The following is a 26,364-nucleotide window of genomic DNA, read 5'->3' on the forward strand; positions in this document are numbered from 1 at the left end:
GGCCGCTGAGCCTGCGCGTCTGGAGCCTGTGCTCCGCGACGGGAGAGGCCACGGCAGTGAGAAGCCCGCATACCGCAAAAAAAAAAAAAAAAAAAAAAAAAAGAGGAGTAATCATACAGGAGAATGTTACTATGGAGGATGCGTTGCTAAGTGAAAATGTACAGAATTATATGGAACAACTTTCTTTTAAGTGTGAATCAATACATTCTACAGGTTTTTGTTTTTGTTTTTTAAGAAAAAGAATTCTATACCAAAATAAGTGACTCTCACTGGGTAATGGCCTAACAGGCATTAATTTTATTTTCCAAGTCATCTTCTTTGCTTATGTATTACTTTTTATTTTGAAACAAAATTCAGTAAAAGTATTAAACAGATCAAATAAACGTCATGTGACTCCTGTATAAAGAGGATGCTATCACAGTAGTCATCCAGTAATTTGAAGATTGCTTTCAGGAAAGAAGTAAAAACTTAAGCAAACACAAATCCAGGAGCAAGGAAGATTGGCATTAGATTCTGCCTCAAGGAGTAATAGAATAATTGTTGTTATTCTAAAAAACAATGGTATCTATTATACCTACCTTTTAAGTGTAACGGGAGACTAATAAATTCTATCCAGTTTTTTCAGAGGCAAAGTTATTTGCTATACTTTTTTTTTTTTGGCGGTACGCGGGCCTCTCACTGCTGTGGCCTCTCCCGCCGCGGAGCACAGGCTCCGGACGCGCAGGCCCAGTGGCCACGGCCCACGGGCCCAGCCGCTCCACGGCACGTGGGATCCTCCCGGACCGGGGCACAAACCCGCATCCCCCGCCTCGGCAGGTGGACTCCCAACCACTGCGCCACTAGGGAAGCCCTATTTGCTATACTTTTTAAAAATATGTGGCAGTAAATGCAGGACATAAATTTTTTACATAGTTTTTACCCAATCACTTTCAGAGATGTTGAGCTAATTTATATTTTCATTATCAGTATGTGGGACTCCATGATTCTTCCACATCCCTACCAACACAGTGTATTATCAAATTATCAGTCTCCCAATATAGTAGATATTGGGATCTTTGCCCCTTTTGATACATTTAAGGATCTTTTTGTAATGGTCATTGTTCCTCTGTTTCTTTCCTCCATATTTAAAGATTTCTGAAGTAGTGCTTCTGTTCTTTCCTGGAAATTTAATCCTTAGACTGCTTATTATGAGAGATCCAACATAATGCAGGTTATTAATCAGAATTTAGTTGCTTTTCAGAAGTGCTTATCACGTCTTTTTTTTCTTTATTGAACTGTTTGTTAAAGTATATATAGAAATGTGCACATATCATAATCTTACAAGTTGAAGAATTTTCACAAAGTGAATATAGTTACTAGACCAGCACCCTGATCAAGAAATAGAACATTTCCAACACTCTGTCTTCCCCCTTTATCTCTTCATTGTCACTCACCACACCCCCAAAACTAATCACCGTCTTGACTACTCTGCAATAGAGGAGTTTTAACTGTTTTGGTCTTTACATAAATGGAATTACACAGGATGTGCTCTTTTGTGTCTGGCTTCTTTCGTTCTGCACCCATGGTGTTAAGTTTATTCCCTCTCATTACTGGATAGCATTGTATTTTATGAATATACTACAATGTATTTATCCTTTCTAGTGTTGATGTACATTTGGTTTGTTTCCATTTTGGAGCTGTTACAAATAGTGTTCTTTGAATATTCTTTATATACATCTAATGTGTATATTAGAACTTATGTATGTGTTTCTCTTGGACATACATCCTGTTATCCAGCAAATCATTCTAGATGTACCAGTATTCTTGTTTTTCTTGTTCCCCTTTATAAGAGCGAGGTAGCTTGGGAAGGAAAGATAACCATCCTAGTGTGTTACATGAACCTTTAGAAGTCACGAATGGGAAGAGGAAGAATTTTTCCAAGTCTTGAACTCTCAGCTTCAAATAATAACTGCAGTTTATTGCGTCTTTTCTGTGTGCTAAGTGCTTCATGTACATTATTTCATTTAACTCTCATGAGAAACTAATTAATAGCTACTGTTACTCCCATTTTATAGCTGAGGAAAGTGAGACTAAGAGGTATTAAATTATTTGACATCACATGGTCAATAAGTAACATAATAGAGATTCTTGACTCTTATCCTTGATTCCATAGTCTTACCTACTATATTACCCTGCTTTTCTAAATTAAATGTAGACATTTAGGAGTTCAAGGATTAGGGCAAGGAGGAAACAATAGCAGACTACTTCCCTGTTCCTTTCATCTCTCTGTCATGCTAGAATAAGTTACTTTCAGCAGCCCTTCTTCCTCATACTCAAAATCATTTCACATGCCTCAGATTTTTTAACCTTGTATGAACTTTGTCCAGAAAACATGACCAAATTAATACAGGTCACACTATTTTTTATTTGAAAATAATGTGTTTTTCCTCTTACAGAAAAAACGCAGTGAGATTCCTTGTTATTGGGAAAATCAGCCAGTGGGATGTCAGAAACTAAACTGTGCTTTTCATCACAACAGAGGACGTTTTGTTGATGGCCTTTTCCTACCTCCAAGCAAAAGTGAGATTCGTTTCAATTTTGAAAGAATAGTTACTGTATAATGAACACCTACATGCACAATGTACAGAGTACTTTATAAACATTGCCTTCTTTTAGTCTTGTGAGAGAGCAGTATTATTTTCACTTCACAGATGAGGGAATTGAACTTTATTAAGGTTAAATGACTTGTACACAGTCATAAGCCAATAAAATAGCAGTCACGATTAAAACTTTGTTTCCAAAATCCATGCTGCTTCACAAATGTTTCTTGGCAAGATAGTTTAGATTACTACAGCTTATTACCTCATTTCCCATTTTCTTATCATACCTATAGAGATTTTCAAAAGAAACTTGATTCTCCAGGCCAGGGGTGTTGGCAAGTCTGGTCTTCCACCTGTTTTGTAAAATAAAGATTTATTGAAATGAAGCCCTGCCCATTTGTTTATATATTTTCTGTGGCCAGATTTTTTTTTTTTTTTAAATAAGGAAACACAAGCTTTATTTATTTATTTATATTTATTTTTTGCGGTATGCGGGCCTCTCACTGTTGTGGCCTCTCCCGTTTTGGAGCACAGGCCCGGCGGCCATGGCTCACGGGCCCAGCCGCTCCACGGCATGTGGGATCTTCCCAGACCGGGGCACGAACCCGTGTCCCCTGCATCGGCAGGCAGACTCTCAACCACTGCGCCACCAGGGAAGCCCCTGTGGCCACATTTTGTGCTACTGCTTCAGAGTTGAGTAGTTGAGACAAGATCTACAAGGCCTAAAATATTTACTATATACCTCTTTACAGAAAAACATTTGCTAACACTGCCCCTGCTCTAGGGTGTAATCTAAAATGAAACTTACACTCTGCCAAAAGCTAGTATTTAAAGTCCTTTTAAAGTAATTTCCTAGTGGAGTGATCAGCCATTTAAAGCCACATCTGCTATGTGATTAAAATTTGATGGATATATATTTTTATCTCTATTTAAGGGGAAAAAGGCTCACCCCTTTCTGGTATAATTCAGAAGTATTGCCCGCTATCTCTTTAAAAAGCTCCTTCTTGATCAAAGAGCCTAGAATTTTAGTATTAAAATTTAATGTCTAGAATTTGTAAATAGTTGCTGTGCATCTAGCTTCCTGTTTATTCTCTGTTTTGAGCACCCACTTTGAGTGTGTTTATGTGCAGTGAATAGTTACTAGTTGAAAGCCACATTTTCCCTCCCTGGGAGTTTAAAACCTAATTGGGAAAATGGGGAAATTAAAAATTAGATTAAAATTTTTTTTTTTTTTTTTTTGCGGTACGCGGGCCTCTCACTGTTGTGGCCTCTCCCGTTGTGGAGCACAGGCTCCGGACACGCAGGCTCAGCGGCCATGGCTCACGGACCCAGCCGCTCCGCGGCATGTGGGATCTTCCCAGACCGGGGCACGAACCCATGTCCCCTGCATCAGCAGGCGGACTCTCAACCACTGCGCCACCAGGGAAGCCCAGATTAAAATTTTAATTAAAAGACATGAATTAAAAGGACATAATGCTCAAAGAAAATCACCAAACTTATGATAGGTGGTTGGAGATTTTTTTTTTTTAAAAAAACATCTTTATTGGTGTATAATTGCTTTACGATGGTGTGTTAGTTTCTGCTTTATAACAAAGAGAATCAACTATACATATATCCCCATATCTCCTCCCTCTTGCATCTCCCTCCCACCCTCCCTATCCCACCCCTCTAGGTGGTCACAGAGCACCAAGCTGATCTCCCTGTGCTATGCAGCTGCTTCCCACTAGCTATTTATTTTCCATTTGGTAGTGTATATATGTCAGTGTTACTCTCTCACTTCGTCCCAGCTTATCCTTCCCTCTCCCCGTGTCCTCAAGTCCATTCTTTACGTCTATGTGTTTATTCCTGTCCTGCCCCTAGGTTCATCAGAACCATTTTTTTTTTAGATTCCATATATATGTGTTAGCATATGATATTTGTTTTTCTCTTTCTGACTTACTTCACTCTGTATGACATACTCTAGGTCCATCCACCTCACTACCAGTAACTCAATTTCGTTTCTTTTTATGGCTGAGTAATATTGTATTGTATATATGTGCCACATCTTCTTTATCCATTCATCTGTTGTTGGACACTTAGATTGCTTCCATGTCCTGGCTATTGTAAATAGAGCTGCAATGACCATTGTGGTACGTGACTCTTTTTGAATTATGGTTTTCTCAGGGTATTTGCCCAGTAGTGGGATTGCTGAGATATATGGCAGTTATATTTTTAGTTTTTTAAGGAACCTCCATACTGTTCTGTCAGAGATTTTTGATGAATTGGGACTGTATCTTCTATTTTTAATTTATGACTAACTTTGTATGTCTAGCTGTGTTGCCCACTGTGCCTGAGTCACCAGAAGAGGAAGTGAAGGCTAGCCAGCTCACAGTTCAACAGAGCAAATTATCTGTCCAGTCTAATCCCTCTCCTCAACTGCGAAGTATTATGAAAGTAGAAAGTTCAGAAAATGTTCCTAGCCCTACACATCCACCAGTGGTAATCAATGCTGCAGATGATGATGAAGATGATGATGGTAAGCTTTAGCTCTTTCTTTAAGGCAAGTAAATGATCAGGGTAACTTAGTGAATTAGAATCAGACTTGAAGCTCTAGTAGACCTGTTTTTAATTGGGAATTTGCCTTAAATTTTGATAATATAGATCAGTTTTCTGAGGAAGGTGATGAAACCAAAACACCTACCCTGCAACCAACTCCTGAAGTTCATAATGGATTACGAGTGGCTTCTGCCCGGAAACCTGGGGTCAATTTAAAACAAGGTAAGAAGAGGCTATATTGATGCTGGTTCCTGCTCATAAATCTTACAGCACTGTTGAGTGAGTCCAGACTATTTTAAATACCTTTGAAATTTAGTTCATGATTACCACCACCTCCATCTTCCTTGCGCCCATTATACACACACACACACACACACACACTTAATTTCTCTTATTCATTGAACAAACATTTGAATGCCAGCTGTGTACAAATAAACTGCAGAGGTGAAATGGTGCTGGTTCCTCATGTGGTTGCTATTTGCATTCCTAGGTGAATGTTTGAATTTTGGGATAAAAACTCTTGAAGAAATTAAATCAAAGAAAATGAAGGAAAAATCAAAGAAGCAAGGTGGTGAGTTATCAGGAGTTTTGACATGGAGGATTTTTTTTTTAATAAATAAATTTATTTATTTATTGACTTGGTTCCCCCGGGTCTCAGTTGCGGCAGGCAGGTTCCTTAGTTGCGGCATGCATGTGGGATCTAGTTCCCTGACCAGGGATGGAACCCAGGCCCCCTGCATTGGGAGTGTGGTGTCTTAACCACTGGACCACCAGGGAAATCCTGACACGGAGGATTGAATGTTGCTACAGAAGAATAGAAAGGACACTTCTGCAGCAATGAAGACCCAATGCAGCCAAAAAAAAAAAAAACATACTTCTGATAATAAGGACACTTGACACCAACCAAAATGAGCAAATAGATTTTGATTTTTGTGGCTTCTTTGAAGTAAAACACAGTCTTATTTAAATCACAGTTGCTTTTTTAACCCATTGCAGCTGTTTCAGTCCCTAACTGTTCAGAGCTAGGCACATACAATGAAGAACCTGAAAGAACTTGTTTATTTTGAGAAATATAACTAAAGAATAGCATATAAGGTTTTTGTTTTTTTTGTTTGTTTGTTTTTTTGAACGCATTGCATGGCTTGCAGGATCTTAATTCCCCAACCAGGTTATTGAACCCATGCCCCCTGGAGTGGAAGCATGGAGTCCTGACCACTGGACCGCCAGGGAATTCCCTAAACTATTACTTAAAAGAGGAAAAAGTTCATTTTGTAGTAGGTGAATTCTTCCTCAAGAGCTGCTAGGATTTTCTTCTGGTGCTTGCCTTAGCCTGGTTGATCTATATTTCCAACCCTAAAAATTATATAGTGTGAAATGCATTTAGAGGGAATCAAATGGTTGGTTCTAAGTGCCTTCTTGCTAAGGATTGTTCCGTAGCAACTTTGGAGTTGTGTTTTGCAGATAATTGAATATAGATGGAAAAGATTGAATTAACACACTTAATAGCTAATGTGCTTCTGAGGTTAACTTTAGAATAATGTTAGCCTTCCTAGTAAATAAAAGTACATTGAGTGCCTGAGTCACTCAAAACAGTTTTATATTTTACTTTCACATTGTGCCAAAGGCAGATAAAAAATAAGATTATCTCCCCTTTCCCTACTCCATTTCACTGTAGGCAAACAGGAACACAAAAACTGATTGACTTGTAGTCCAGTGGTCTGTGTTGGATTTACCTGGTCTCAAAAACAGAATTTCTTGACTTCTGATAGCTGTATTTTCCATAAATTATTTACTGTTTTTGACTCTCTATATTTAGAAGGTTCTTCAGGAGTTTCCAGTCTTTTACTCCAACCACAGACCATTCCAGGTCCTGAAAAAGAGAATGTCCGGACTGTGGTGAGGACAGTAACTCTGTCCAACAAACAAGGTGAGGTATAGGTAGGTCTTAAGAGGTGTCAGCCTACTACTTTTAAATGACTGGGAGAGCAAAATGCTTGGGTTGGGTATATTGGTGGATTTGCAGGGAGTCTTCAGTATGTTGATTGGATAGAACGATGAAAAATTAGTGCATTTGCCCCTACTGTTTAAAAAGATGAAATTCTTAATCATGCAGCTCTCACATTATGTATTGTATTTGATTTTTACATATACTGTTTATTTTATCCAACAAATTTATTGACTGTCCATTGTAAGTAAAGAACTGTAATATACCTTTTAAGTTATAGAAAAATGTAAAAGTCTTTTTCCCTTAATAGTTTTAAATCTGATAGGGAATATGACACAAGTAATTGTAGTATGCAGATACATTAAAATGTGCCATTCAGACAACAAGGAATCAGAGGAAAGAGATCTCACTTTTTGCTGGGGTGATCAAGGAACGTTATATAGGAGAGTTAGCAGTGGAGTAAAGTATGATTTCATTTAACATATGGAAGTGCACAAGCAAAAGTACAGCTTGGGTTTTATAATCAATTGGTTAGACACAGCTTGTCTTTGTGTACTTAGCTACTATTAATTAGGACTGTGCTATTGCTTCCCTTTGGACTGTGCATTTGGTTATTTAAATTATTATTTAATAGGTTGATTTTTTTTTCTTTTAATGTGGGTAGTTTTCCTTAAGACTGAGATCTGATTTCCAAGAGACTTTAATATCAGAGCATACTTTGTACCCATTAGTAGTTACTGAATACGGAAAAATTGGCTAATGGTAGAGAAATTCTGTTTTTGCCATTTTAGGAGAAGAACCTTTGGTAAGATTGAGTCTAACGGAGAGACTGGGGAAACACAAATTTTCAGGAGGTGAGATAAGTTTTGAGCATATCCTTTGTTTTCTGCTTGTTTGTGCATTACATATCTCCTCCAAAATTCTCTTTATACAAATGCCGTGTCAATATTGATATTAACTCCCTTATATTTCTGGCTGAAAGCATGTATAAAATCTCTTCATGTTTTTGACATGTGCGAAGTTATACAAATTTATAGTGTTTTAATTAGATTATGGCCAACTTTTTAGAAGGTACTCGGTTTAAAAAAGAGTAAAGAATACCTCTGTTTGTATGGATAAATTGAAATTTGAGTTTTTAGAGGGAAAACAAAGTGTCCAGTTAATATAAATTCAGTCCTTGAATTTATTAGTGCTATTTTATACTTAGGGAAGTATTTTACCATGTAACTGAATTACTGTGTACTGACCCTAGTGTATCTGTCTCAAAATAATTATTTTGAAAATCTTATCTGACTTCAGAGGTTCCTTCATACTCCTTTAAAATGTGCTTATGAATATGAAATCTTATCTGTTTTGTGTTTTGTTTTATACCATTCTCGCTGCCTGAGAAATTTAGGTAAAAAATTACGGAAATAATCTATTTTAATATCAGCATATGTGTAATAAACTTTGTGATTTGGGGTTGTATATTTAAATTACAAATAAGAGGAGAGAGAAAAGTACATTCTGTGTAGGGTCTTTAAAGTTTTTATGGGACCCTGCTAAAGTTCTACCTTCAGTCAAGTGATCCAAAGAATAGTTTTTAAAAACTTTTGACATTTAAACAGCTTGTATTGACCAGTGTAATGCAATAAACCAGGAGTCAGGAAACTTGGTTCAAGTCCTGGCTCTGTCACTAATTGGTGACTTGGGTAAGATACAGCATCTTTCATAACCTTAGATTTCTTATCTGGAATCGAAGAAAGGGGCTCTTTGGCCTTTGGAGTCTTCATGTCCCTGGAAAATTTTTAATTTTATGGTTCTTTTGCTGTCCTCCTAATCATCCCAGTTGTATTTAATCACAGATCGACCTAGAATTCAACAGTTGGCCAGTTAAAGATATTTTTTGTGCATGAAGATTTTTTTTTTCACATATTCCTATTCCTGAATTTCAGCTTTAATCAGGGTTTATAATCCTCCATTTATAGTTTTAGTTATTTGGTAAATGTTAATTTGTGCATTCTAATTTTTTTATCTCCTTCCTTACCTTTTTTTTCTGGGACATTTTTATTCCTTCTCTAACATTGAGTTATAAGGAAGCTAGTGAATGAACACATCATATAAATGCAGAAAACTTACAGAATTATTCTACATTGTCTGTTTTTGCCTGTATTTCTTGACCTTGCTAAAGGTTGGCTTGAAATCTTAAACTGAGTTCCCTCTCTCTGTTTGTAGGTTGCGACAGTGATCCTCCATTAAAGCATAGCCTTGCACAAAGGCTAGGGAAGAAAGTTGAAGCTCCAGAGACTGACACTGACAGAACACCAAAGAAAGGTACTTTTGTTCTAATATACTTTGTGTGTGTAATCTTGACACTTGTCTCTTGTAATGTTAACAGGTATGGTTTGTCATTCTTTTTGTTCAGGTTAATAAGATTATTATCTTCTTGTGTCTGTTTTATTATTCGTTCAACAAACATTTGAATGTTTACTCTGCTGGATTCTAGGTAGACACCATTGGATAAAAATAAACACCATCACAGACCTCAGGAGCTTGTAGTATAATGGCAGATAGGAATCTTTACATATATTGTGATAAATTCTGTGACAGAGAAAGTACACAGTGTTATGGGAGCACATAGGAAGGGCACCTAATCTCACCATCTGTCAGGGAAAGGTTCCCAGAGGAAATGATATTGAAGCTTAGACCTGAAATATGATTTAGCCAGGTAAAGTTGAAGGGCCAGAGGCAGAGAGTATAATACACAGAAGGCACAGAGCTCAAGGGACTCACTGTGACTGAATCAGAATTGGAATGAAGAGCATGGTAACTGGAGAGGAAGAAGGGATTGGTCGTATAGAGCAGGAGTCCCCAACCCCCGGGTCACGGACAGGTAGCTGTCTGTGGCCTGTTAGGAACTGGGCCGCACAGCAGGAGGTGAGCAGCAGGTGAGCAAGTGAAGCTTCATCTGTATTTACAGCCACTCACCATAGCTCGCATTACCCCCTGAGCTCTGCCTCCTGTCAGCATTATGGTGAGTTGTATAATTATTTAATTATATGTTACAATGTAATAATAATAGAAATAAATGCACAATAAACGTAATGCGCTTGAATCATCCCAAAACCACCCCCTCCCCACCTTGGGTCCGTGGAAAAATTGTCTTCCACGAAACTGGTCCCTGGTGCCAAAAAGTTTGAGGACTGCTGATAACAGAACCTTTTAAGCCATATTAGAGAGTTTGGGCTTATCCTAAGATAGTAGCAAACAATGGGAAGGTTATAAACAAGGATCAGAGATCCTCATATTGGCATTTTGGAACCATCATCTAAAATATGGAGAAAGGGGATAAGAGTGCTGTCCAGGAATGAGTTAGCAGGCTGTTAAAATAATCCAGGCAAGAGGAGTTAGTGTCATAGATTTAGTGTTCTGGAAGTTGGTATGAAGAGATGCAGACTAATTTGAGAGATATTTGGAAGTTAGAATGATTTTATAGTTGAAGTGTTATTTATAGAAGGAAGTAAAGGGTTGGATTTTTTTCCCCTTGTCTCACTTGCAGTGAAGCAGTGGTGTTAATTACTTGAAAAAAAAAATGTTTTTTCCTTCTTGTGTTTAGTTTCAACTTCTGCCGAAGATAAGACACTTCTTTCCACTTCTCCCCTAGCCCGAGAGGCTTTGACGAGTAGACTTTCTTGTTTGGGGGCTTTCCTGTATTCTGAAAGCTGTAAACAGAAGTTAACTTTTTTTTCTTTGCAGTCAAATTTCCTTCCCTTTTGCCTATCAATCGTATTGAAGACTCTCATAACTAAAGAGCACATTTCAGATGGATCTAGGGGGGAAAAAGCCTTTTGATGCCAATAAGATTTTAGAATGATAAAATTTTAGAATGTTGCACAGTAACAAAATTATTTCCTTAAATTCAGTAATTTTTGCTTTTCAGATGTAAAAGAGAGGACTTTTTCTTTGTGCTTTCCAAAGTGCTCTAGAGAATCCATTATTTGTATAGATCTATCTGTACTGTGAAGAAGAAGTTGTAAGACCTGAATAGATTTTTGAAAAGCATTTTCATTAGAAAACAAGTATAAGCCTAATTCGTGACCTTTGAAAAAGATTTTTGACCTATAGAAAGTCTCTGTTCAACTTTTTTTTTTTAAGACAGTGTTTGTTTATTGATTGATTGATTGATTGCTGTGGGCTCTAGGTGCATGGTCTTCAGTAGTTGTAGCTCATGGGCTCTAGAGCACAGGCTCAGTAGTTGTGGCACATGGGCTTAGTTGCTCTGCAGCATGTGGGATCTTCCCAGAGCAGGGCTTGAACCCGTGTCTCCTGCATTGGCAGGCAGATTCTTAACCACTGCACCACCAGGGAAGTCCCCAACTTTTTTTTTTTTTTTTTTTTAAACAGTTCAAGTTTCCAAGTCTCTGAAGGAGCGATTAGGCTTGTCAGCTGGTCTAAACAATGAGGAGGCAGCAGGTAGGTAAACTCTAATGCCAGCTCCTGATATTTTTTTCCTTGCTGTTAAAATCTTTGGTTTTTCTCTAGTTTACCTTTTGAGTTATGTTGGGGCTTACGTTTTCTGTTTTTTGTGGGTTTGCTTTTTAAGTAATAGTTTTCTCACTGGAATGAGTTCTCTTTTTGTAGTTAAAGGTGGCAAAATGATTGTTTATGATAGCATTAATAACCAGAAATTAGAAATAATCTAAATATCTAACAAAAAGGAATTAAGATAGTTATGTACTAAAATAATTGCTGTCATGAAAAGTCATGTTCTGAACAATAATGATATGGGAAACTTATCTCCTTGTATTGAACGAAGAAAGGTTATGAAAGTATATACAAGTGCTTTTGTCTTAGGGCAACATATGAATCTTTTTTTGGGGGGGGTGGGGAATGAAATTTATTTTCTTATTATAGAAACATATTCCTTAGGGAAAATGTCCACATGTGAGATGATTTCCAGTTTTTTTATATCTATATGTATGAATGGTGTTAACCTGTGCTTTTCCTTTTTCATCCTATCCTTATCTTTAGATAAGGATAAGTATCATAAAAAGGGAATCTGATGTCAAACATTCTTTTGTAAACAACCTGAATTTACTCTTCAGAAACTTTGAGGATTTCCTCTCATTTCTTCCTACTAGACTGGGACTTCACTATGATAGATCTAAACATGGATCTTTTTGTTCATTATGCTCAGTGTTTAGTGGGTCCTTTGAATTTAAGGACTTAACTAACTTTTTTTTTTTTTTTTAACTAACTTTTTTAGTTGTAGAAAATATTCCTCTGATTTCTTTGAGCATGTCCTCCCCACCCTTCTTTTTGTTTTCTCTTTATGGAATTGTTATTAGATGTTGGAACTTTTGGACATACACTCCATGTATCTTAACCTTGCCTTCATACTTTCCATTCCTTTGTTTTTTTGCCTCACTTTCTATGACTTTTGCTTGGTTATATTTTCTAGATTAGGAATTGACACACTTTTTCTATGAAGGATCAGATGGTAAATGTTTTAGACTTTGAGGTTCACAATCTCTTGTTGCAACTACTCAACTCTGCCACTGTAGTGTGAAAGCAGCCATTTGCAGTATGTAAATGGATGAGTATGGCTGTGTTCCAGTAAAGCTTTATTTATAAAATTTAGACCATGGCCATATTTGGCCCATGGACTATATAGTTTGCTGACCCTGTTCTAGATGGCTGATATTCTACTAGCCTTGTCTTTTTTTTTTTTTTTTTTTTAATTAGGTTGGATTTATTTTGTCACTTGGTTTTTTATTTTCCAAGAACTTTTTTTAGTTCTCTGATTTCTCCTTTTGTACAGCCTGATTTCAGGCAGTTCTGGGGCTTCTTTCTTTTTTAAAAAGTAATTTATTTTTTATTTTTAAAAATTTATTTTGTTGAAGTATATAGTTGGTTTACAATGTTACATTAATTTCTGCTGTATAGCAGAGTGATTCATTTATACATATATACACATTCTTTTTTGTATTTTTTCCATTATGGTTTATCACAGGATAGTGAATATAGTTCCCTGTGCTATAAGTAGGACTTTGTTGTTTATACATTCTATATGTAATAGTTTGCATCTCCTAATCCCAAACTTCTAATCCATCCCTCCTCCACCCCCCGCCCTTGGCAACCACAAGTCTATTCTCTATGTCTGAGTCTATTTCTGTTTCATAGATAAGTTCATTTGTGTCATATTTTAGATTCCACATGTAAGTGATAGTATATGGTATTTGTCTTTCTCTTTCTGCTTACTTCACTTAGTATGATAATCTCTAGTTCCATCCATGTTGCTGGAAATGGCATTATTTCATTCTTTTTTATGGCTGAGTAGTATTCCGTTGTATATATGTACCACATCTTCTTTACCCATTCATCTGTCAGTGGACATTTAGGTTGCTTCCATGTCTTGACTATTGTAAGTAGTGCTGCAGTGAATATCGGGGTGCATGTATTTTTTCAAATTATATTTTTCTCTGGATATACGCCCAGGAGTGGGATTGCACGATCATATAGAAATTCTATTTTTAGTTTTTTGAGGAACCTCCATACTGTTTTCCATAGTGCTACACCAGTTTACATTCCCACCAGCAGTGTAGGAGAGTTCCTTTTTCTCCACACCCTCTCCAGCATTTGTTGTTTGTAGGCTTTTTGATGATGGCCATTCTGACCAGTGTGCCTCATTGTAGTTTTGATTTGCATTTCTCTAGTAACTAGTGATGTTGAGCATCTTTTCATGTGCCTGTTGGCCATCTGTATGTCTTTGGAAAAATGTCTATTTAGGTTTTCTGCTCATTTTTCAATAGGGTTTTTTTTTTTTTATTTTTTGTTGAGTTGTATGAGCTGTCCGTATATTTTGGAAATTAAGCCCTTGTTGGTCGCATCATTGGCAGATATTTTTCTCCCTGTAGGTTGTCTTTTCGTTTTGTTTATGGTTTCCTTTGCTGTACGAAAGCTTGTAAGTTTGATTAGGTCCCATTTGGTTGTTTTGTTTTTGTTTGCTTTAATTTCTATTGCCTTGGGAGACTGACTTAAGAAAACATTGGTACGATTTATGTCAGAGAATGTTTTGCCTATGTTCTCTTGTAAGTTTTATGGTGTCATGTCTTATATTTAAGTCTTTAAGCCATTTTGAGTTTATTTTTGTACATGGTGGTGTGAGGGTGTGTTCTAACTTCATTGATTTTACATGCTGCTGTCTAGCTTTCCCACCACCACTTGCTGAAGAGACTGTGTTTTCTCCATTGTATATTCTTGCTTCCTTTGTCTAAGATTAATTGACCGTAGGCATGTGGGTTTATTTCTGGGCTCTTTATTCTGTTTCATTGATTGGGGTTTCTAATTTGAATCTTTTTTTTTTAATGGGTTTGTATGTTATTTTGTCTTCCTCATTGCTTCTCTTCATTTTGGTTCATTTTTAATGTTGCTTTTTCATAGTTGTAAGTACTGGGCCGGGGTTTCTTACAACCTAGAATCACTGGGCCTGTGATTCTAAGGATCTTTTTCCCAAGTGGTCCTCTCTCCTGGCTGGGAGGTCTGTTTGCCTAAGTAGAGAGGGTGCACTAAATGGCAGCCTATGTTGGTTGTAGGCTGCAAGGCTGAGGGCTCATATGATTGCTATGGTAAGAAAGCCTTTCTTTACTTTCAGAGTGCAACTAATTTCATTTTCTAGCTTTGCTTTTTACTTTTCTCCCTCACCTCTCGTCTTTCTGCTTGGTATTTGTGAAAGCCTGAAATTTTCATGCTCTACTTCTTTTCAGCCCCAACATCCTCATAATGTGCTCCCTTCCCTGACAGATTCTCCTCTTTTTAGGGAGCAGTTCTCAGCAGAAGGTCTTGATTGATCCAGCTGTTCTGTTGTAAACCATCCTTAATTTCTACCACTGTTAATTTTCATACTAGTTTGGCAGTTTTCTTTGCCTGTTTTTTGAAGAACAGATCTCACTCCTATGGTTTTATCTATTCTTTTTCTATTTCTGTAATTTCAGACATCTTTCTGTCTCAAATTCCTCAAGATTTATGTTCTGCCAGTAGCATCCTTGTTTTCCATTGCTATTGTGGATTTATTCTTTTAATGTCTTCTCTATTGTTTTGATGAAATTTTGTAGTGTAGGGAAACAGGGTCTCTGTGTCACCATTCACATCCTTTTTTTTTTTTTAATACATGTATTATTTATTTATTTTTGGCTGCATTGGGTCTCCGTTGCTGCACGCAGGGTTTCTCTAGTTTGCGATGAGTGGGGGCTACTCTTCGTTGTGTTGTGCGGGCTTCTCGTTGTGGTGGCTTCTCTTGTTGTGGAGCGTGGGCTCTAGGCACGCGGGCTTCAGTAGTTGTGGCACGAGGGCTAAGTAGTTGTGGCTCATGGGCTCTAGAGCACAAGCTCAGTAGTTGTGGTGCACCTGCTTAGTTGCTCCGTGGCATGTGGGATCTTCCTGGACCGGGGATTGAACTCGTGTCTCCTGCATTGGCAGGCGGATTCTTAACCACTGACCATTCACATACTTTCTTAAAGTGGTTTTGAGATCAGACTACCATCTTGAAATGGAAGAATTTTTATTTAAAAAACCTAAGAAAATCAGTGAGTACTTTCTCTGTAACAGGTACTGTACTAAAATAATTAAACATAGTCACTGTTCTCATGAAGTATCTAGTATGGTTGGAATTACAAGGAGTTACCCCGTACTGTGTGATCAGTGCTGTGATCAGAGAAACAAACTAGACTGCTGGAGGGTGTCAAGTTCTAAGCTGAACTCACTTTAAACTAACTAAGCAGCAGGAGAAATGAGACCAGTAGGGAATATTCCATATAGAAGGGACAGCATATTCAAAGATTCAGAAGGTGAGACAGAAGTGATATGTTTAAGGTTGTAAAAGGATATTTTTTGTTTTGATCTTTCTTTAAAAGGTGTTGGTGATTAAATATGTGTGTGTATAATCTCCAAATTGTTCTTATTTTTCTCACATCGCTTCATTATTTCTTTCTTTAGGCCCTTCAGTAATGAGGACAGGCATATGTGCCAAGTGTGAAATTTTCTCTTTAGTTTAAACAAATATAGAATGATTAATGTATCATTAAAAATAGCTCTTCAGTGGCATGGCAGTCTCTGGGCCTTTCTCATTTTTCTTCTGTCTTGTCACATGTTCTACTTCCTTTTCATCCTTTCAATGTCACTTAAATATTACTCTGAAAAGCTTCCCTTAACCAATCTGTAGAAAAAGGTTGGTGTTCTTGCTGTATGCTCCTACATAGCATTATACAATTGACCCTTGAACAACATGGGTTTGAGCTGTGTGGGTCCACTTATACGTGGATTTGTTTTCAATAAGTATGTACTACAGTACTACATGTTCCATGGTTGGTTGGTTGAATCTGCAGATGTAGAACCATGGATACGGAGCCCAGTTGTAAAGTCACATATGTGGGTTTTCAACTGCATAGGGGTTGGTGCCCCAGTACTCCATCCCAACCCCTACATTGTTTAAGGGTCAACTTTACCTCCTTTATCAAAGCTGTTATCATTACCATACTTTGTTGTTGTTTAATTATTGGTCCGTTAGACTGCGAACTATCAATACATGTGGGCAGAGTTTGCATTTTGCTTGCCATTATATTTCTAGCATACTGTCTAGCATGTGTTTATATCTGTGCACGAATGGAAGAATTTATTTTTATTGGTAAGATTTATAATGACAAGCTTCTCTAACTAGTAAATGGCTTTCAGGATCCTCAAGAATAAGCTTCTGAATAGCAATCCAAATCACTAATTTTTGCCTCCTGAGAGTTTTCCTTGAGGGCCACTATCTAAAATTGAGATTGAAACTAATGTGCTTTTGACCATTTTAATTGCTTGCCTAAGTGATACCACTCTATTGGACTCTGTCCTGATCCAAGAATAGAGAGATCGTAAGTCATTAAGAGATGAAATCCAAGTACAGTGATTTGTTTTTCCCCCATGAAAGCAGAGAGAGTTACTAAAGTTGGTGAGATCCACGTGAAGACATTAGAAGAAATTCTTCTCGAAAGAGCCAGTCAAAAACGTGGAGAATTGCAAACTAAACTCAAGACAGAAGGACCTTCAAAAGTTGATGATTCTACAACAGGAACAAGAACCTCCTCCACTGTCCGAATCAAAACGTTCTCTGAGGTCTTGGCTGAAAAGAAACACCGGCAGCAGGAAGCAGAGAGACAAAAAAGCAAAAAGGACGTAACCAGCATCAAGCTAAAGACTGATAATGAAATTAAAAAAACAGTGGTTTTGCCACCTGTAGTAGCCAGCAGAGGACAGTCAGAGGAACCTGCAGGTAGAGCGAAGTCTATGCAGGAAGTGCATATCAAGACGCTGGAGGAAATTAAACTGGAGAAGGCTCTGAGGGTGCAGCAGAGTTCTGAGAGCAGAACCAGCTCCCAGCCTCAGCCTGAGGCCACCCCAGGGGCAAGACGGCTTCTCCAGATCACTAAAAGAACAGGTAACAAAAGAACTTGGTCTGTAGTACCACTTCCCCAGATCATATTTCAAAGGGCGGTATTCTACAGGATATTCATAGGAATTCTGTGAGAACTTTTCTTTACTCAGATAACTTTGAAAACCACTGGATTAAAAGAAGTTAAGCTGGGCACTGAAAGAAGTTAAGCTGGCAGTCCAGTGGTTAGGAATCTGTGCTTCCACTGCAGGGGGTATGGGTTCGATCCCTGATTGGGGAACTAAGATCCCACAAGCTGTGAGGCGTGCCAACACCCACCCCCACCCCACCCCCCAAAAAAGTTGTTAAAGCTCTTTCTTTACAACAACTGTATATAGACCTTGATATTTTAATGTGCATTTTGAATCTGTTTGAGGACTAAGTAGATTTTGTCCACAATTTTTATTTGTCCTATCTTATCATTACTTTTATTAAGAAAAGTTTTGTTTAACTTCATCTGTTACAAGGTTGCAGCACGAATAAAATTACTAGTGATGTGTTTAATGTGAATCTAGGTATAAAAGAAGAGAGGAAACTTAAAGAAGAAAGTGTTGTTGCTTCTCAGAGCAGTGTTATTAGAACAGAGGCTAAAGAGGTGAGTTTATTTAGAATCATTTTATAATTTTGTCCATGGCAAGCAAAGGCTAGATGAATGGTATATGTGCTTTTTAGTTTTAGTTTATAAGTTTTCTATTTAACACTTCACTGATATATTCAGGTAAACAGTCTTTTACTATGCTTATAATTTTCTATGAGAGTTTTCTGTACTTCTGTGTATATCGGTGTTTTCTGCCCTTTTAAAGTTGTTTTTAATTGGCCATTCATATTTTTTAAACTAAGTTTTCCCTTGCCTTTGAGAGTAATGCTACTCATTTATAAAACTCATGAATTTTTATTTTTTAAAAAGAATGAGAAACCCTATAATTCCACATTCCAGATGTCACTACCCTTAGTTTTTTTGATGCATTTCTTTCAGGCCTTTTCTTTGTATATGTATGTACGTGAACTTGTTTAATGTTTAACTCATATTTAGAACATAGGCGAGAACTCTACAGTGTATCATTTTGCAGCCTGCTTTGACTTTACCATATTAATAATTCTTTAAGACAATTGCTTTTACCGGCCACGTAGTGTTCTATTACACAAATATAGTCTGTTTCTGGACTGGATTTTGTTTTACCCAGTTAAGATAATGAATGTCTTTGTACATACTAATGTGTCTGATTAGGAACCATTTGTGTTAGACTTACGGTCCTGATAGTCTAGCTTATAGAATTTGGGTTTTTATTGTTCCACACATCTTTTATCTTGATCTTTCTATTTAATATCATATAAAAGGCAAAAGCTCTTGTGTTCTAGATCATGTGAAACTTTGCTTGACTTAGATGTTAGCTTGGTAACTTATAAACAATAATTATCATCATACAGATTGTTGGAGGTACTAGATTTTGATTCTGTCGTTTAAATTTATCCATAGACTTCAGATGAGACCACAGCAGTTGACGTCACTAAAATTCAAGTCAAGAGATGTGAGACAGTGAGAGAAAAGCATGTGCAGAAACTGTCGGAGAAGCAAAAATCAGTTTTGGCACGCCTTCGGGGAGATTTAGACACTTGCAACACCCAGTTAGCAGAGAAACCAGTGCTCGCTACCGTGCCAGACATCACACGGCTCCTGACTAAACGGCCTCATTCAAAGATATCCCAGAAGACAGAGGTGGAAACCTCAGGGATTGGGCACTCAAAACTGAATGTGAAAGGTGCAACACAGACCTTGGAAAAAAGGGGTAAAGGTGAATGTTTTTTCTAGTGCATTTTGCTTTAGAATTTCAAAATTACCAAGTTTCAGTGACTGCCTGGCAATAATTGGGTTGAATTTCATTTGCCTTTGTATACTGATCACACAGGTGGGTAGTAATATTTCTGAAAATTCTATTTAAAAAGACAGAAAGACTAGATGAGTTCCTTTTTCACAATTTAAAATTGCTGTTTATAAGGCTTTGTCTAAAACTTTCCATGGTGCCTTTTCCCTCTGGTTTTGAAGGAGAAAAACACCAGGGAAGCAAAGAGCAGTAGCAAATTCAAGAGGCACTGAAAGGAATTGTTTGAGAGAGAGAGGAGAGGGGAGAGTGTGTGTGTATATACATATATGTACATGCACACACACGTATGTAGATACATGTGTGTATATATACACGTGTGTGTGTATATATTACGGCCAAGTGTAGTGCAGATTGCTGGTGGATCATTTTCAGTCTGGTTTTCTTTTTTGGTTAGTTGGTTCGTTTTTTTACTTACTTGTGCTGTTCCTAATTGCTGAGAAGGAATTTTGATATTCTGAGTTATTCTCCATGTAAAAAGGGGATTATTCTAGCTTTTAATCAGATGTTTTCTGTCTTGTAGCTAAACCTAAAATGAATGTGAAGCCATCTGTGGCTAAAGTTGTCTCATCACACAAAGTGGCCCAAAAACGCAGGGCAGTGGAGCCCCACTCTGCTGTCATTGCATCTGTGAAACCACTCACCTCCAGCAGTGTCCTGCAGAAAAGCCCAGTCAAAAAAGCAGCTGTGGTAAGAAGGAAATCCACCTCAGTGGTGCTTTAGTCTGTGTGGTAGGAAAGTGGGCAAGATGAATTCTCTGTTAGCTCTCTCTGTATTATGTCTAATAGTTTGTCAATTCCTAAGCATTTTAGTTGTTTAGGTTGTTACTGTATATTATGTTTACAGCTTAAACATTTGCAGTGGCAGGGTGAATTTTTTTTTTTAACCTAATTAAGATATTTTGCTTATTTGTACCCTCAGTCTTTGGGTTTATTCTTGGATTCCCAGGCTTAAAGAATGGTTCTAAGAAGGCAGCAGAGAAAATGAATCTGCTCAAATTTAAAAGCCTGACTCTCCCACTGAATTACCTTACTCTCACTTTTGTAGGCTGTTGTCCCACTTCTCTCTGAAGACAAATCAGTCACTGTGCCTGAGACAGAAAAACCTAGAGACAGGTAATACCTTGCAATTCTTTTTAACCAAAGTTTAGGCCGCTATTATTGTTTATGCTCTCTAGAGAATAACACTGCTAAATAATTTGAAAAATTTACAGTTTAGCCACATCTAAATAAATCTGCTAAACTTCATTTAATTGCAGGAAAACATGATATTCAAGGTTGCTGTTCTCTTTTGGTGCTGTTGTTTATATTTTGCCTGTATTATTGAAAACAGTTTTTAAACACCTGTCTGGATTCTCCTTTAAAGGATGAAAATGCTTTATCCCAAATCAGTAAAACAATTCTTTGTTTATGTGTGTCTTCAGAAACAACTCTTTGCTAAAATTCTTTGTGTACCTGAGACTGGGTGGTCCAGCCAACCATTGATGAAGGGCAATTATCTAATAATCCTTCGGGTTTTTTTTTCTTACAGTTTTGTGCTGCCTCCAACCCAGTCCTCTTCAGATCCTTCCCCACCAGAAGTATCTGGCCCTTCCTCATCCCAGGTGGCCACAAAAACTCGCCGACTCAGCTCTGCCTCAACAGGAAAGCCGCTACTGTCTATGGAGGATGATTTTGAGAAATTAATATGGGAGATTTCAGGAGGCAAATTAGAAGCTGAGATTGACTTGGATCCTGGGAAGGATGAAGATGACCTTCTGCTTGAGCTATCAGAAATGATTGATAGCTGAAGGTTGTAGTAGAACATTTAAAACAAAAACACAAAAAAAAGACTCACCAAAAACTGGACTTAGTTTCATCTATTATAACATTTATCCAAAATGATCATTTCTTTAGTCTAGAATTTTCCCCAAATAAGAAATATACCTCTGAATTATCCATGTGTGTTCTGGATTCCTTGGGGTCAGATTTTTAAAGTCCCTTGGTAGTCGTTTTGTCCATTTGATGCCATTGTTTAGCATCTTTGAGAAAAAAGTTCTGTCTTACCCCTCTCTCCACAAAAAGACTGAGCGGGAGACCTAAGTGAAAGGGTACAAGAAAACTTAGTGACTCCTTGAGGTGTTTGTCAGTTTTGACTTTTTTCCCCTTTGTTGTATTATTTCTTTTATGTATTATCCTAATGTACCTACCTTTACCTGAGTTTGAAAAGGATGAAGACAGCTGCTACCATTAAGGACCAAATTTCATGCCACCACTAAACAAAAAAATCCACTCAGTCTGTGTTAAATTGTATGTCTTTTTAAAGGTATTTGGAAAATTCAACTAAGCCTCTAGAGACAGCTGAGCAGCTCAGGAAACCTGTAATCTGGACATAACTTTTTGGATGTGATTTTCATGCTTCTACTGCTCTGTAAGCCTCTAAAGAGCAATAGCTGATTTATTATTACTGTAAGTTTTTAAGGCTTTAAAGTGCCTCAGGGGTCCTCTGAAACTAATTTTCTATTTCTGGGATTCCTTGGATTCTTAATAAGAGATGGTGACATAATGATTACAGGAATTTATTTTTTAGTAAGAAAGTTGTCCCTTCTCTTCTTCAGTACTTGCCACCTTACTAGCATTGAATTATCACAGGGATAAAAATTGGTTAACTTTTAATTTCTAATTCTCCTAGCAAACTCCTCTTGCCCAGTATTTATTTGGTGCCCTTTAAACACCTGAGGGGGGCGGAAATGAACTCATTCAAGCTGCCATTATTTATCTATGGACTGTAGCAGTATGCTGAATTGTACAGTAGCAGAGATTATCAAGATGCTCTGGGGGTGTATTGTATACCTTCCAGTTTTCTTCATTTCCGAATTGAATTTTCTTTTCTTGATGTTGGTCTCCTTCATATCACCTCAAGGTTTAGACTGTGAAGGAACAAGTATGATGGGAATAATAGTCTTGAAAGGAGACATACTGTGCATAATCAGAAGGAAGAGGAAAGGACCTGCCCATTTTGATATTTTGCTATAGGTGGCTGGTTTTGTTTCTCATAGGGAAATCTGACCCACCTGTCATGTTGGCTCCTAAGGAACTGCTGTTGTAAGCGGCTCATCAAGAGTTGAACTTCATGTAGCGTTTTTGGGAATATGGAAAAGGAAGAAAGCCACAGGATTGCCCATTCAGTTTTGGGAAGATCTGGATGATTCTACACAAGCAAAACTGACTTGAAATTTATGTACAGACACTTCTCTACCAATCCATCTTCAGCTGACTGAATGTTATCTAATAGCCCTTCTCCAAAGCAAGGGTGGAATGTTCTGGTTTCACCGCAAATTTTCTACTCATTTCATTTTTGGAATCGGCTTGTAGATTCCAGGTCCCTTTTGTATATAACCTTTATTCTTTTGCTTTTTTAAAAATTTTGTTTCATATTTAAAGCCCTGTATTAGTCAATGATTCATTTTCAGCATTATTTGAACCATTTGCCATTACAGAAAGAGAAATACTTTATTTGTGTTTTAAATAAAGCTGGTGTAGGAAAGTCTTGATGTTATGAGTTAAGTAGTCGTACATCACTTCAGCCTGGGATCTGCCTCAATAGAGGCCCAGTTTCACAGATACTATTGGTCTTTAGAAACCTTTTACAAAGACATACTGCCAGACTTCTCCACAAGTATGCTCAGTTTTAGTTGCATTTGCTTTAGGTAAGAATAAATACTATTATATGTGAGGATTTTTTCTGACACTGATACTTAGCCATTAGCATTGTAACTCGAGTAATGTCATTAATTTTTTTAAAGGAGAGAGGGTTTAGAAGTGATCTTAGATGGTTCCAACAATTTAGAATTTTCAAGCATGAAGGCATATAAAATTTTTACTTCAGGAAAGTCCAGTTTTTTGTTATGGGAATAAATATAAATTTTATAATTTACCAGAGAGTATAGATTTTCCCAAATAGTCTAAAAGTAGTCCCCAAAAAGTTGAGTCAGCTTTTCACAGAAAGCAGAACCGATTGTGTGTTCAGTTTTGAGTGATGATGGTTTTCAGTTTTAACAGGAAAAGGGCCCAAATGTTGTAGAACTTGGTCATAGCATAGCCAGAACTTTCAAGATAATTTGCAGCTCATGTATTTGTCTCAATAAATGATCCTTAAAGTTCTGGCCTTAACCTCAAGTTCCAGTGGATCCTCTCACATACGACCAGAACATAGTTTGTTTTCATCTCAACCAATCTTTGGTCGATGTTTAATTACAGTTTCAGAAATAAAGCTTGTTCTCTATATTGATCAAAGTTCTACGATCCTTTTCTAAAATTGTGGCTTCATTTTGCAGAATATTTCTGCAGTTCTTTAAAATATTTGCTTTGAATTTGTCAGGAACCAACAGGAACTGTGTAGTCTCCAGTTGCTATGTAACACCACTCTAAAGTAGCTAACATATATTGAGTACTTAATTATGTGCCTCTTAATTCACATATCCATTTTGACACTAAATCCTACACTGCCTTGGAAGATTACTGCTTTTTATCTCCACTGGAGTGTCAGAATCAGTGTGTTCAGATATAACAGTAAGAAAGTATATTTTTATGTGCAGTTGGGTTTGATTCGTTGAACCTTTCAAGAACTCTTTTTTTCTTAAATCTGGTGTTTGAAAGCTACTCAGTAAGTCTGTGGAAGTTTCCACAACCTACACATCTAACTGCATTAATAATTTATTCTCCAAACTAATTTATATGAATTGCAAAATGTTAGAGGCATCAACACAAAATACTTGGCCATTTTCTTTTCTTTTTTTTTTTTTTTAAGCATTGACTAATTTAATCCTCACATCCACGGTGGCATTGGTACTTTTATTTTTAATTAATTATTTTTGCTGTGTTGGGTCTTCGTTTCTGTGCGAGGGCTTTCTCTAGTTGTGGCAAGCGGGGGCCATTCTTCATCGCGGTGCGCGGGCCTCTCACTATCACGGCCTCTCTTGTTGCGGAGCACAGGCTCCAGACGCACAGGCTCAGCAATTGTGGCTCACGGGCCTAGTTGCTCCGCGGCATATGGGATCCTCCCAGACCAGGGCTCGAACCCGCGTCCCCTGCATTAGTAGGCAGACTCCCAACCACCGCGCCACCAGGAAAGCCCCAACCATTTTCTTAACATTGTACAATAAAATTGACAGTATAAACAATGGCCATAAATAAGAACAGCAATTAAAATTTTATATTTTAAAAAATAGGAGTCATAAAATTTACTGAGTGGGCCTATTAGTAAAGTTTGGTTGGATTTAATTGGGAAAGTGTTGCAGTCTGAGTCAATCGTGACGAGCAACAGTGGATTAAAACTTGGTAATGCCTGTTCCTGGGCTTTTTGGTCTTTAGATTCTGTGACTGATCTGTGTTCAGATAGGAGTAAAGCAATAGCCTACTGAGTTAAGGGTGTAAACACCCGATATTCAGACTGAAGAATGCAGAGGAGGAAAAATGATTAAGTAAAAGACTACTGTGGGACTTCCCAGGCGATTCAGTGGTTAAGATTCCGCGCTTCCACTGTATGGGGCGTGGGTTCAATCCCTGGCTGGGGAACTAAGATCCTGCATGGTGCGGCCAAAAAAAAAAAAAAAAGACTGCTGTTTGTTGAATAGACAAATGACTGAAATAGGACATTGGATGCATCAAGAACACTCAAAGGAGGAGGAGAAATTTCAAGGGGAAGGAGAAGCTAAATAAGAAGGAACCCTTCCCTGGTAGGTGTATTTGATTAGTGAGGTCACTTATTTAGGTTGAGAGGTCAAGGAAGGTAGTCAAGTTTAGAAAAGCTGTAAGGAAATGTGAAATACGTTACTGCCGCAAAGTGTTTTGGACTGCCTTCCATTGAAGAGGCTCAAATTAGAACATTATGAATTCTAACCATCATTAAACACTGCTGGCCACTAGGGATAGATTAAGGTAAACTCCTGCCTTTGAAATACTTTTAAGGATAAAGTAACAAGAGTGAAATGGGTACAAGTAATAAATGGATGATGCTGTCTATAAAGGGGATGAGTGAGAAATCAATGAGTTCAAGACTGATCAGGGAAGTTTTCCTTGAGGTGTTAGATCTGGAGTTTTGTGTAGCTTAGCAAAGGAGATGATTTGAGCTGCAAACAAAGCCAAATTGAGCAGGTAAGGTTTGTTTTTAGTGACCTCTGACAATCCTGTTGGTATTCTCAGAGTCTGTCTTGTCTCATTCTTGCTCAGTTTGCTGTCAGCTGTTCTTGGCTAAGGAATAAACTGGTCTTTTACAAAGAAAGAAGGATCTATTTTAAATGTGAATCTGAGTCACTGTATTTCATGAAATCCTCCTGTGCCTTCCCCTTCCCTCCAAAATTAAAGTCCCTTAGAATAGCATGTTGTACCAGCCTCTTCCATCACTCACCCTTCATGCTCTACACTAGCAAAATTACTGACAGTCGACTTCGCTTATACACCAATCTGTCTCTAGCTGTTTGCCTTTGTTAATGCTGTCCTCTATTTAAAGGTCTCTTTTCTCCTCTTTTCATTGGCTGATTCCTACACACTCCATGACTTCCAGGTTACCTCTCCCAATACCCTGTTCTCCCTCTCCCCAAACTGGGCTCTGGTGCCTGTCTACTAGACATATACTCTTTGTTTACCCTCATTGTTTTGAAATTGTTTACCTCTCCATCAGCAGAGTATAAACTCCTTGAGATAGAGATTCTTACTAACCTATATATTCTCAGCACCTAGTACAAGTCTGGCACATGTCTGTATTTTAATCTCTCGGTAGAAGGACACTAGTCACCTTGGATTAGGGCCCACCCATATGACCTCATTTAACCTTAATTTTCTCTTTAAGGGCCTATTTCCAAATAGTCACATTCTAGAGGTACTGGGGGTTTAGACCTTCAACACATGAATTTTGGGGGGCACACTTCGGAAAATAACAGAAAGCATTCAATAAATACTTGCTGCCCATTTCAAGGGCTGTTGATCTTTGTTAGGCTGC

At 37.6% G+C, this 26,364-nt stretch overlaps 1 protein-coding gene across 7 annotated transcripts in view; it reads left to right on the plus strand.

Annotated features, from left to right (window-relative positions):
* Nucleotides 1-22,911, plus strand: part of ZC3H11A (zinc finger CCCH-type containing 11A) — a 40,639-nt gene extending 17,728 nt beyond the window's left edge. For 4 of the 7 annotated variants that reach the window (XM_082659740.1, XM_082659738.1, XM_082659739.1 and 1 more), the window contains 14 exons: nucleotides 2,436-2,559; nucleotides 4,891-5,094; nucleotides 5,220-5,336; nucleotides 5,605-5,685; nucleotides 6,931-7,041; nucleotides 7,851-7,913; nucleotides 9,274-9,372; nucleotides 11,443-11,511; nucleotides 17,006-17,512; nucleotides 18,022-18,101; nucleotides 18,984-19,299; nucleotides 19,910-20,076; nucleotides 20,434-20,501; nucleotides 20,917-22,911. In XM_082659740.1, coding sequence (XP_082515866.1) covers nucleotides 2,436-2,559; nucleotides 4,891-5,094; nucleotides 5,220-5,336; nucleotides 5,605-5,685; nucleotides 6,931-7,041; nucleotides 7,851-7,913; nucleotides 9,274-9,372; nucleotides 11,443-11,511; nucleotides 17,006-17,512; nucleotides 18,022-18,101; nucleotides 18,984-19,299; nucleotides 19,910-20,076; nucleotides 20,434-20,501; nucleotides 20,917-21,175 — 2,265 coding nt within the window. In that variant the 3' untranslated portion in view covers nucleotides 21,176-22,911. The remainder of the gene's footprint in view (nucleotides 1-2,435; nucleotides 2,560-4,890; nucleotides 5,095-5,219; nucleotides 5,337-5,604; nucleotides 5,686-6,930; nucleotides 7,042-7,850; nucleotides 7,914-9,273; nucleotides 9,373-11,442; nucleotides 11,512-17,005; nucleotides 17,513-18,021; nucleotides 18,102-18,983; nucleotides 19,300-19,909; nucleotides 20,077-20,433; nucleotides 20,502-20,916) is intronic. The other 3 variants (XM_082659743.1, XM_082659742.1, XM_082659744.1) reach the window with 3 other exon arrangements.
* Nucleotides 22,912-26,364: the final 3,453 nt, after the last annotated feature.

Source organism: Grampus griseus, assembly GCF_964374135.1.
Source record: "Grampus griseus genome assembly, chromosome: 1".
Classification (NCBI taxonomy): domain Eukaryota; kingdom Metazoa; phylum Chordata; class Mammalia; order Artiodactyla; family Delphinidae; genus Grampus; species Grampus griseus.